The sequence below is a fragment of the Pezoporus flaviventris genome, unplaced genomic scaffold, assembly GCF_033815535.1.
Source record: "Pezoporus flaviventris isolate CSIRO_AGI_PZ_B2104156 unplaced genomic scaffold, CSIRO_AGI_Pfla_v1 ptg000036l, whole genome shotgun sequence".
Lineage (NCBI taxonomy): Eukaryota > Metazoa > Chordata > Aves > Psittaciformes > Psittacidae > Pezoporus > Pezoporus flaviventris.
In genome coordinates, this window is record NW_026892584.1 from 27913646 (window position 1) to 27926497 (window position 12852).

A 12852-nucleotide genomic window follows, 5' to 3' on the forward strand; every position below is an offset into this window, starting at 1 on the left:
ATGTACGAATAGTAATGATACAGAGTTAATTAGAGGGATTTTGTTTTTTTTACTCTTACTGGAGCTAAGTCACTCTGTGCATTGGTTTCTGAAAGCAGCAGGCATACTTAAATCCGTCTATACCATGTTATGAAAGCACTTTTCTACATGGCCAGGCAATTGTAGCAAAACCATAGTGACTTGCCGGTATCTCCCCAGCCAGCTGTAGCGCATACTCTGCCAGAGTATCTTGGTTGTCTGAGAGAAGAATTGAGGCAAAGGGGCCATTTTCTTTAGCAGATGTGAGATCCACTCAAACTTTATATACTTCAGAGGGTGACGTACTGAGGCACATGTCAGTCAGCCTCACATTTGACCCTTTGGAGAGGGCAGACTGCCCACAACACGAATGCACGCAGTATGGAGAAGAGCACTGGAAGCCTCAAATCACTGTTAACCATTCAGTTAAGATTCGAATTCAGATCCCTTCACCTCATTTAAATCAGGAGTGCTTTAAAATCTCATGGCACTTTTAGTAGAATCAGCCAAGTTTCATTCTGCGTCTTTAAGTAGTTCTTGTTGTTCTAACTCGTGACAGCTAAACTGCTGTATGGTGTTCCTGTAAGCTGTTAAACATCTGTCTCTTTCACTTCAGAGCTGGCTGCATTTCAGTACTGAATGAATGATTCCTACATTCACAGCTAATAAGCGCTTTGGGATCCCAAGTATTAGCTGTGCAAAAGCACAGTACCACAAATGTCTGCAATTCTATACAACATATGAAATGAGCGCTATTCCTAAGAGACTGAAGCCTAAGAGATCCCATAGGACAAAGGACACAGAGAAATGTAATTGATTGTAATGAACTTGTTTGTGTATGTGTCACCGCTTGTCTCCGCTGAATAAAATCATAAGTGTTCAACACTCCATTAACGCAAATTACAGGGTCCTGTTCTTCTGGAGTGAGACAATAAGGCTTCCACCTGCTAGTACTGTGAAGTTCTTCATGATCCCAGTGTGCAGCTTAGTGACAGACATCATAGGCTTGAGTGGTCTTGGATTTGTTTCAGTATCTTAAATGCTTAGGAAGTTAAACAGAATTGGTAAGATTTGCTTCTGTGGCAATTCCATTGAAGTCAGTGCAAAGATAACAGGGATGGAGCCTACTACTAGAGTAAGGCAGAAGATGTTAAGTAAATACAAGGAATGAAATCATGGCAATCTTAAAGTCAAGTCGAGTCTTCTATGTCAAGTCTTCTATGATTAATGCAGCCAGGATTTTAATCCAGTTAACCATAAATGCAACAAACTTCAGGGTGGTTATCTCCTGTGTGAAAATGGGCACTACAGGGATATTGTGCTAATGCTTGGGATTGATCTCACTACAGTGCCAAATTACAGTTCTTTACTCAAGTAAACTGTTGTTAGCTGTTTATACAATGTAAATGCTATTTTTTTTTTTATGTAGCTGTAACACTCCCATGTGGTTTTGAACCACCCTGTCCTGAAGAGAAAAGCAAGGGGCTTCTACAGGTTTGCATCAGCAACACTGGTCCCTAACAGCTTGGCGTAGGAGGTGAAGTAGGACCATATATTTCGCTATATCTTAACAGACCAGGCTTGAATGGAATAAGACCACTTGCCAGATTAGCATCTGGAATTCACACTTTATTGAAGTATCAAATTAATGAAGACTTTTCTCATTGCAATTTGAGGGACTTTAAGCTCAGCAAAAATGCAGCTCTTCATCATATTGTTAAAATGTTGCCTCAGAGCTTGGTTAAGAGGAAATTGGCTGGTTCTGAGTTGCCAGCATCTCTTACTAGCATACCACAGGAGTCCAGGCTGGCTCATCACATACCTTTGGAATTATTTCACAGGCTGCCATAAATGCATCAATCTATGGTCTCTGAACTGTTTTCACATATATCAGTGAGTTAGAGTTAAGTGACTGAGAGTTCCCAACCAGTGATGCTTCTGTCAGTAACATTGTACCTTTATCCATTTTCTGTATTTGCAGCATGATTGAGAGCTAGATCTGCTTTAGCAAAGCTTTTTTAGGTGTTGGTAACTGAATGAGCTTCAGAATAAGGTAATTTTCCTATCTAATGGCAGGATCTCTCTTATTTGGGAGTGGGTCTTCTATGACAAACAGGTGCCTTTAAGTGTTATAACTTTTGCCCTCCTCCTCTCCCCAGTTTCTTCCTGCTCCCCACTCCTCCCCACACACTGGCATGCAGAGAGCTGATAACCAGAGAACCCTGGAGGGGGATGCCAGAGAGCTTGAGGGACTTACAGTGCAAGACAGTGCCATTCATTTCTGGGTGCTTATTTCCATTTAACCTAGGATGCTTCTGCCTGACAGCTGGTTTGCGATGTGTGAATTCAGTGAGTGGCTGTCAGTTTAGCTGGCAGAAGACAAGTGTCCGCAGCCCATCAAAGCAGGGGACAAGGTTGAATGCATCATGGGGATGGGAATGAAAGCAGATCTCTTCGGATCAAGATGATGTGTACTGGTAGGCCTGGTGCGCATTGAAAGTCTGCTGTCGTTGTCTTCCAGTTGGAGAGAGAAGTGTGCTCTCATGACACCTTCCCTTACTGCTAAACTTCTTGTTAAAAATGTTAGAGTTAAAAAATACCTCACATGTTTCCTCTACAGGCACGGGAATGATCTGAGCTATAATAATGTTTGCTTTGCTCCTCCTGCTCCCCTTCATCCTCCTCCTTCCCTTTCCACCCCACGCAGATGGCTGGGGCTGCAACAGACAAAGGCAGCAGCCCTGCTGATCCCTCTTTCAACCCAGCTATTAGCATCTAAGAACAAAAGCAAACAGCACTGGCTTGCAGCTTAGCCCTTTACAAAGGAGCAATAAATGGACTCTCGTGTATAGGATAAAGCAAATTCTGCCTTGTCTTTTGTGAAGAGAAGACCTTTCTGTGTTTGAAATGTTCTGAGCATGGCAGTAAGTCACATGGTCACTGGACTTTTTGTTATCTATGGGTTCTGCATGCTCCCTGTTTGATTGGGAACACTGCACCTCCTTAGTCCCCTGGAGCAGGTAGGAGTCCCTGTGGGGGGAAGAAGGTAGCGCTGATGGAAAAGGAAGAGACTGGGGACACGCTTTAAACAGCCCATTTGAAAACAAACCAGAAAACATGAACAGAGTTTGAGATGTCTCAGATGGTGGGGTCTGAAGAAGAGTCAGCTCAGCTCCCCAAGTCTGGTCACTTTTCCATCTCTATGTTCTACCTTTCCTGAGGTGTTAGATTTCTTCTAATTGTGGAGCTGCCAGCCATAAGGTACTGAATCAGAGATTTCTTATTAAGGATCCCTTTTGATGATATATGCAACCACAATTTTAATTGGGCACCACAGTGGAGTGGCAAACCACACTGCAGAGGTGTGACAGGGTTTGCTGTGAGGACCTGAATGGCAGTTTCAGTTGTATGCCCAGTGGTATTTATTGCAGGGTCTTTTGTGAGGGTTGACTGGCTATATGCCATTTTTGTCTTCACAAAGAAAGCAGTGCTTTCTCATGTGTGTTTTTACAATAAAAAACAAGTACTTTCACCATTTAAAAATCAGCATTTGCCAGCAGGTACCACATGGGGGGGGTGTCTGCAATACAGGAAACTCCCTTTGTATTTTAGTGTGGGAAGTTAACACTAATGACCTGGGCTGTCACATAGGTTAATACTGCAAAAGTGTTGCAGCGATGCAAACAGTGACTTTTCTGGTGCAGCTAATGTATATAGAAATAGTTTCAGTGGAGACTTTCCAAAAAAGGTACATCAAAAAGAAAGCTAAGGGTAAAACCAACAGGGATTGAGGATACCTGCTTTTAGGGACATCAGAACAAAAAATACGGCTAAAAGGAAATCCCTGTGCTGTCTGCCTGGGATTGTTTGCCATTGAGAAACTACTTTTATGAGATGTTGGTGTAGCTCGTAACACTTCATTGTTCCGCTTTTTAACAGCTTCATGACCTATTTAATTCACGCACAGTTAATTAAGTATTGTTTCAAGCAGTGTATCAGTTACAGCCAACTGCCTCTTCTCTTATTTGTTTAATGTGTTTATCCCTTGCTCACCCTTGGTTAGCTCTTTCCTTTGCCCTTTCTATCTGCTGATCCTTTTTATTCCCTAAACATCCTACACATTTCCTGAAACACAGACACCCTAGTGAGGCTGTGTGCTGTTCCTTGGCCCTTGAGGTAGCCCAGGCTGCAGCTGTGCCTGCTCCTTTGTCAGGCATGCAGAGACTGTGAGGACAACATGGGCCTAGAGCTTTGTACTTGTGTAGAATAGGCTTTAGGGCAGCTGCTGGCTGCCCCAGAAATTTCAGTGCCTTATGGTGCTCCCTTCTTCCTCTTCTGAAATGTGTGATCATATTCTCTGTCACTGATTTTCCCAAGTGACATCTCAACTAAGACCTAGCTGCTGTCTTGTAAATTCTTTGTCATTGTGCTCACATTCTGCAGTGGTGTTTAAAAGTGCACTCCTTCCTTCTGCCTCTGTTCTCACCTCCATTTGCCTTCCATCCTCAGTGCACGCATTGCTGCCTGACACTTGTTTCCTTTTGCTACCTAAAAATAATTACTTTCAGGCCAACTTTCAGTGCTAAGCGTTCTTCCAGGCTCGAATGCCAGGACACCAATTCTTAGATTATGTGTTAAGAGGAAAGGCAACAAATAACACTCATCAAATCTGACATATATATTTAGTAAAAGCTATGGATATTAAATGAGTTGATGCAAAAGGCCCTCTTTATGCTTTGTTTTATTTGGGTTATTACCTCCTTAGGGAAGGATGACTTGATATATGTGTGATGTACCACAGGGACTTTTCCTCAAATGATTCTGGAGCCATTACAAAGTGGTAAACAATAAGCAACATGCACAGGAGTCACTCACCACCAAAATGCAAGTGTGTCTGGAAGAGAAGTGACACTGGTTTCACAGAGCACAGCTGGTTTGGGCAGGAAGGGGGAAATACTGATGGAAATTGGAGGGGATGTTCAGGTAAGGAGAATATATTCTTAGACCTTTGTGCGTAGGCAAAGCACCCAGCATGACATACTCCTAGACTTGTGGCAGAAGTGGCCCAGGACTTGTAGTAGTCCAAATCATTAATGTATTGCTTTGTAGTCTTACTGGAAGGGTGATTCTTGCAGCAGCCCAATTCCTGGGTAATGTACAAGCCTCCAGGGAAGAATGCTGCCTGTGGACCTGGCCCCACTGTTTGCCCAAGCAAATTCACTTTTTATTTTTGGATAGCTGCTTTGGAAGGAAAATACTGATTACTCTCATCCCATGAGATTTCAGGAGTTCCTCCCTCATGGTGTTATGATAAGAGTAGATGTTCAGAGGAAGACTAAACTTGGGATGCTAAAAAAAGTTATGAGAAGCATTTTTTTTTAAAAGCACATTCTCTGGGATTGGTGGGCTCTGCCCAAACAGGCACTGCATTCAAAGATATGCCTTTTCTTTGATCGTACTAGCATTTACATAGTCTTGCTACTCTCTTTTTTTAAAGGACTAATTTATTCTGGGGATTAATGTGATTGGTTCTGAAAAGTGGTCTTATGTCACAAAGCAAAAAAATGCTAAATGATGTTTGGTCTGAACTCAGCATCTTGTGAAAAGTCAATATATGGGATGTGCAAACCTCTGGCACTCCTCCCCCCATTGGTACTGCTGTCTGCAATGAAGGATGTTGTTTTGGGAATGATGGGTAGGAGGAATGAAAAGAAATGGGCTCTCTTCTGGACTTTGGGACTATGTTGAGTGCCTTGTACCTGGTCATAAATTCACATGGCCCCTAATAAAAGGGGAGCAGGTTCTTTTCTTTTTTCTCTGAAAACTTGCTTGAATTTATGTGCAATAGAAACCTCCTGCAGGCAGGTTGGTTTTGTTTCTTTCTTTTGCACTTGTGTGTGAAAAACAGTAGAATATTTTAACTGATATTCTTACAGGAACTGACGTGGCTTGGTTCTATCTGATTCCAGGAACTCTCTCTCCGGACAGATATGATGATGGATTCACTTTGACATGCACAGTGGAGAGGGAGCCAGTGCCTCCTCCCTTGCATGGGTGGCCTTCAAACAGACCTAATTACTTCTGGTTTTGCATGAAATTGATATCCATGCAAGGATGCTGAGTTGCTGTGTGCATTTCTAATGGCTTTTTTCTCTTCTCTCTCTCTCTCTCTTTTCTATTTCTGCTTTCTGCTTGCCATGAAAACACCTCGACAGATGTCAATCATATTCCAGGTAAGTGTGGCTTTTGCTGAGCTGAAAGGCTGCTCTTTATGGTGTGGTGGCGGGCAGAAAATCTCATCCCGCTTCCTGAAAGCACACAGAACAAATCTTCATACTGGACATCACAGGGTCTGGATTGCAAAGTCTTTGCAAAAAGTATCAAAGGTCACAAACTTCCCTCTTCAAAGAGTACACTGTGTTGGTCAGTTAAAGGGATGTTTTCTGCATGAAATTTACATTGAAAATGGTTGCTTGTGTTGCTAATTACTTGGCTTTGAACACCACATTATATACAGTTTATTTCTGATATATCTGTGTGTAGTCTAGTGTACAAATATAGTTCAGTCATTTTCCTTCTCTATCTGCAGTCTACTCCATTTGGTAATCCACTGACAACCTGTTGAGTTTCCTTTCTGCTAGCAAAGGGGTTTATTGTTGTTGTTTTATTTTAGGTTTTAAAACCCAATGAGTACCTTTCTGGCAGAACGTGGATGTGTGATCTTATTTAGATATCAAAAGTTTACTATATGACAGGGCAAAAATCATGAATTTAAAAGGAAAAAAAATGTTTTGTGTGCTTGTTTATCTGGGAAATTTTTCCATCAGGAAGTATTTTACCACAGAGAACTTCAAACCTCCCTCCCCAGGATCCTCTCTCATTGCCAGAATGGTTTGAGTCCCCTGACACCAGCTGCAAAGGTAAATTGCACTAGAGGACTTTACACTGTAGTCCACATCCTGTTGCCACTGAAGTTAAGAAACTAATTTTTACCTCATGCTCAGGGAGCCCCACGTGGGTTACCATTATGTGAAATGGCAGTGAGAGCCCAGGGAAGCAGCTGGCATTGCCCTGGCTGGAGTGGGGTGATGGGAGAGTTGAGGCTGTTTTCCATCTCAGCCTTCTGCATAACTTTTACTAAACCTAACCTGGATCTGGAATGAGTTTTCCATTCAATTTGCTTCTTTTCTACACTTGGATAATCAGATTTTCAGCTGGCAAGAGTGGGGATGGAAGTGGCCAAATGGCAAATGCTGCCTGGCATGCTTGGAGAGAAAGGATCTCTCAAGTGTAACATTGAATCTTTTCACTGACCCATGAGACTGAGAACCCTTCTCTGCCCCAGTCTGAAGTGTCCAGGAACTTTTGTCTCCTCTCGGCAGGATCTGACAGGACAGGCAGCAAGGGCTCGGAGTCACAAGTCTCTCCAACAAATCCTGAGGCTGTTGGTGTCTGTGGCAGAGGCGGATGGTTGGATTGGGAAGCATGGCCTTGCTATACTCTACCATTAGCACGCATGATAATCTGCCACAAACAAGCATTGTCTCGAAGAGCATTAGGGTCATCTCCGAGGCCTGCACAGTTTGCAGGGGATGACGGCATCAGTAGTAGGGGTCCAAGCAGAGGTGGCACAACCAGGACAGGACTATGCTGCTGCTACTGTGAGCACCCTGGGGCAGTCCATCCTTTTGCTTCTGAATGGGCTCTTCTGCCCCACTGCCATCTTATTCTCATAATTTAAATGCTTGGATGTGCATTTTTTATTCTCCCCATCGCTCACACACGTGTTCTTGTTCTCAGGACTGCTGTGTGCTTTCCCACGTGGATTTAGTCACATGTGCATGCTCTTTTCCATTTCTTCTTGCACTCACCTGTGTGTTTTCAGCCTGACAACTACCCACATCTCATTATTGGGCTCTGTAACTGCTTACTCCCATGCAGTCTAATCACTCTGCACTCCTCCTGGGGAGGATACTGTCACTGCTGCATAACTGGGCAGCAGTATGGACCACCAGGAGGGTTTGGTTTTGTACTTCCCCTCTCCCCGACTGTGCAGAGGCTTTCTTCCTATTTGCCTATCCAGCTGTCTCTATTGTGAGGCCAGAGCCCTGGGCCCCTGTCAGAATGGTTACTTCAAGCATCCACTGTTTGCAAGACAAATTAGGGATTTTACGATCTAGTGGTAACTATTTATCCACAGGCAGCAGAGTGGCTGCAAAGAGACCATTGATTAACTGAGTATTTTTTATTGTGGAATATACTGGTTAGAACTAATTCCCTAGTAAGAGAAGGTAGCTGTAAATAGGCTGAGGCTGGCAGCAGTGGGAACCACAGAGCTCTGATGGGTGCAGTTCCTGCAATGTGCAAAGAAGCTGGTCTTGTTCGAAGTAAACAGAAGTGTGTAGTATGAGCCTTTCCTGGCTGCATGGTCTCTGCTTGTGAAGAAGGGGTCCTCCAGCAATAGGGGCTGCAGTGCTATGCTCTTTTCAAGAGCCAACTGAAGATCCCATCTGGGTTATTTCACAACTGAAAGGAGTTTCTCAGATGTTAGCCTAGCTGCCCTGCAAATATTATGTCCCCTGTCACAAAATAAGACCACTGCATTGTAAGCAGCAAAGTCAAGTATTTAGAGCTGGGCCCTGGAGTTTGGGACTGTTACTGTCTGTACTCAGCTAGGTCACTGACTCACTGTGTCATGTAGAGGAGACATAACTTCTCCTTTCAGAACTTCATTTTTCCCTTTGGGCTTATAGCTACAGCCTCACTTCTCCTTCACAACATGCTTAGAGTTCTTGGGCTGAACATTATGGAGATTAAGAGCCTTATTACAGAGGTTAAGTGCTTTTCTTGGAGAGCAGTATGCAGCACAAACCAGAATGGATGCCCTGTCACCTCTGCACAATATCTGCCCCTTCTACTCATATATTTGCACCTTCTACTCATTGCCAGTGGTCCAGGTTGTGGAAGACAAATTGTTGGGAAAAAACAAGTAGATCAAGGGGCAAGTGACATGTTCTGTCCCACTTAGTTTTTTTAGTAGAAGACTATGTGCAGGAGAAAGAGCTAAGTACGGATCCGTGGTATTATGGTGACTGGAACTGATGCCTGGGAGGTGCCAGAGTTTATATAGTGCTTTTCCTATTCATGTCATGTTTATCCACTTTGTGGGGGAGATACTCTGATGTTCAAGGGGAGAAGGCTAAGAGATGAAGTTCTGGGCAGTTTGCTGTCACAACTTTACTGCTGACTACAGATTGCATGAAACTGAATGGACACAACCCAGTAGAAATGACCTAGTTATCTGGGGCCCTGAGGAAAAACTAGTTCTTGTTTGCCTGAACAAAGCCTTCCGAAGGATACAGAGATTCATGAAGGCACAAGCATGCAAACACTGTTTTGGTCTAGCTCTTTATCTTTCAAACCATGTCTTTCAATGCTTTCCCTTCTTCATGTCAGGGCTGCTGTTTTCCTCTGTCTCCCTAACTCCACATCGTCATTTAAGCGTACATGTATTACTTTCTTGAAGCTGAACTCTGCTTTTTGGGCATGAAAATGTGTGAATTGTGTTTGAGCCCATCTGAAGTTTCCTATTCATAGAAGGTACTAGGTCAAATTAAGAATCCACTCATGCCATTATCTTCAGTTCCACTCACACAAGTGTTTGAAACCACTTTGTAAAGACTTACGTTCTTCATCACAGATACTACCACTGTTTTTATTCTTGCATGTTCTTTGCACAGACACTGTCCTCAAATCGAATTCTCTTGCACTGAAACATGTTGCCATTTGCAACAATATGGCAGTAGTGATCACGAGGGTCAGAGCAAGAATTCATCTAGCTCAGAAGCATTTTTTTAATGAAAATAGGAGCTTTGGAAGAAGTGTAAGAAACTACATTAGCATTGGTTTTGTCCTGATACACCTTTGTGGTTTCTGGTAGTCACTGTTTTAAGGATTTTCTGACCTGATACTGCATCAAGATCATGGTGTTGTTGCTGGATGTATTTTATCTGGACATATCCAGTCTTTTTCTTAATCCACTAATGTTTTTTAACTCCACAGTATCCTGTGATAACAAGTCCCATTGTTTAATCATTCAAATGTGGAATGTGCTTTTCACTTATTTTTTTACACCTGTTACTTGAGAATTTCATTTAGTGACTCTTTTTCCTTGCGTTCTGACAAATAGGGGAAAAATATTCCCTGTTCACATGGTTTGCATTATTTGGGATTTTACCTCTATCATATATGTTCTCAGAGATGTCCTTTCCAAGCTGAAGAATTCTATTCCATGCCTAACAGTTCTTCTTTTCTCAACTTGTGCACCCACTTGATCAGGTGCTTTGATTTGCAGTGGTACACATCATCTTATGCATCAGCAATAAAATACATTCACCCTCAGGTCTTGCTACCTGCACACATTCTTTTCTGCGTGTGGCCGTCATTGTGAATACTCTCATGTTTATTTTGATGCTTTCAAACACCACTATGTTGGAAAGCACAGAATAGCTTTCCTACAAGTATTTTGACATTGCAGCTGTCCCTATGTGAATACTTACCGGAACATGCCATATGCAGTGTCAGAATACTGTTTCTGCTATGGGGGAAAGGAGTTAGGATGGTTTGATCGCTATTTCTGCCCAGACATGTTGGAGTAATTGACTTCCTATTTGGCCTCTACCTCGTGCTTTCATTGCTTTGATTACTCAGAGTAGGTGCCACTCACCCTGACTCACTGCCCCTGATAACAGCAAAACCTATCCTGGAACTACATAGCCGAGGAAGCAAAGGAGATGGAAAAGAGGAGCTAGCACAGCTGTTGTGTGTAATTGCATTGGAAGTGGGCCTCCGGCTACAATAACAAAACTGCACTCCTGGCTGGCCTCACTGCTGGGGCCTGTGAGGAGCCCCTTGGCTGTTGTGCATATCATAGTTGAATCAGACAAAAATGACTGCTCCCCAGTTTGTGCTGCAGCTTTGCCCAGTTAGAAAAAACAGGCACCATGTATGCCAGCAGTCAAGGAATGAGGTCAGTCCTCTTGCCAAAGCTGACCTGTCTATCGGGCAGGAGATTCCATTAGAATGATTTTTTTCTCTTCTGTTATTCACACTCTCAAGACAAGGGTTTTGCTTCTTCCTGAGAGTCCCATCCTGTGGCCGTGCTGGAATGTCCTATTTTTGGTACATGGGGACCCTTAGGGAGTCTTCCTTGGTCTTTGGGTTTAAGAAAAACTCAAGATGCCTTCTTTAAGAAGGACCACATAGAAGATGAGAGACTTGTCAGTTCTCCTGCTAACTAAAAAAGAGAACTGCTGATGGAACTTCCTATCTGAGCCTCAGTTAAGAGGCTCACATAGAAAAAAAAAGCCTGTTTCTTAAGGAATTACTGGTTTCAGGAAATTAGGAAAGGTGGTGTAAACAACAGACTCCATTACTCATCAGAGTGCTCTTCTCCATAGATGTCATTTTATTTTTGCAAGAATCCCTGGTTTACATGTTTTCTTCCTTTACATGATTTCTCTTCTGTAAAGGATTTGAGGCATGATGCCCTGCCTCAGACATACGTTAGTCCTAGCCCTGTTATTGTTTGAATGGGTCATGGAGCCTGGTACCCGGGAAAGGATCCTCTGTCCTTGGGGAGAGCTGGGCTGCTGCTGCTGCCTGGCAGTCTCTCTTCCCATTCATTAAGAGCTTTTGGGCTTATAATCTGGCAGCATCATTAAAAGGTAAATGCTGAGGCTGCCCATTTTAACAGAGCAATTCAGCAATGCACACACACCCAGGCACATGAGCACACCCCCAGAGCATGGGCCCAGTAACACAGGACAACCTATCATTAACTAGATGAAGGAGTCCATCTTCCATTGTTGTTGCAATCAGTTATCACTCTCACTGTTCTGTGTTCTCCCCACCTTCTTGGGTTTTGTGCCAAGTATCTAAATGTGGTACTGGGAGCCACAGTGGGGGCGAGGTTCAAACTGCCTCTAAGGTTTCCTTCATTTTCTTTTCCACTCTGAAAATTGCCCCTGGTAAATCCTTAAGAACAAAGGCTGCTGTTTGTCCACATTGCATTTTCATATCACTGTATTCTGAAGCTAGTTTTAGAAATGTCCTTTTGGCTTCGTAAGAATCCAGTGTTGGCCCTTGATACTTTGTACAATTAGAGCCACTTCATTTTACTATTTCAATATAGATGGTTCACAGTTGTGTTTTTTTTAATGTAGTTCTTTGAAGTCCTACTTTGAGATTAAGGATGGTTATATTAACCTTTAAGAAAATAATATTGGTAGTAGGTTAAAGAAATATCAAAAAACCTCCCAGACCTAAATAGGAAGAGGCAGTTGTGGCAGGCATAAATCATGGCCAGAGAGCGGAGTTTATACGTGTGTCTGCCCTTGGCAATGGATGTATTATTTTAATAACAAGCCAACATTCTGAAGAAGCAGGCTACTTTCTCTTCACATTACTGCTGAAGGTCTGCAGGAGCTGGGGCTCCAGAGGCTGAGCACAAGCAGATGCTTATCGTTATCTAAGAGACTTGTTGAGACACTTTTTCTGAAGCCATGCACTTGTCCTTATTATCGCTGACATTTGAAGCAAGTCACCAGACTCCTGACATTGACAAAAAATTCTTTGTGGGCAGGTAAGCTATTTATTTTGAGGCTTTCCTAAACCTTTTCTGGAGTACTTGCTACCCAACATTTTTGTTGGCAGCAGTTATGCCCAGCCAGTAGATTATTATAATAATGATTGGTTTAGAAAAATTGGTTTAGAAAAAGCACACAACTCCTTGACCATTGTGGCTCATGCAGGTTTGTGTCCAGCTTTTCCCAC

At 42.9% G+C, this 12852-nt stretch overlaps 1 protein-coding gene across 26 annotated transcripts in view; it reads left to right on the forward strand.

Moving 5' to 3' along the window:
* Positions 1 to 12852, forward strand: part of NRXN3 (neurexin 3) — a 1041771-nt gene that overhangs the window by 78557 nt on the left and 950362 nt on the right. For 22 of the 26 annotated variants that reach the window (XM_061463692.1, XM_061463704.1, XM_061463706.1 and 19 more), the window contains exon 3: positions 6234 to 6251. The exons of the other annotated variants lie outside the window; for them this stretch is intronic. In XM_061463692.1, the coding sequence (XP_061319676.1) occupies positions 6234 to 6251 (18 nt within the window). The remainder of the gene's footprint in view (positions 1 to 6233; positions 6252 to 12852) is intronic. 26 annotated transcript variants of the gene reach the window in all.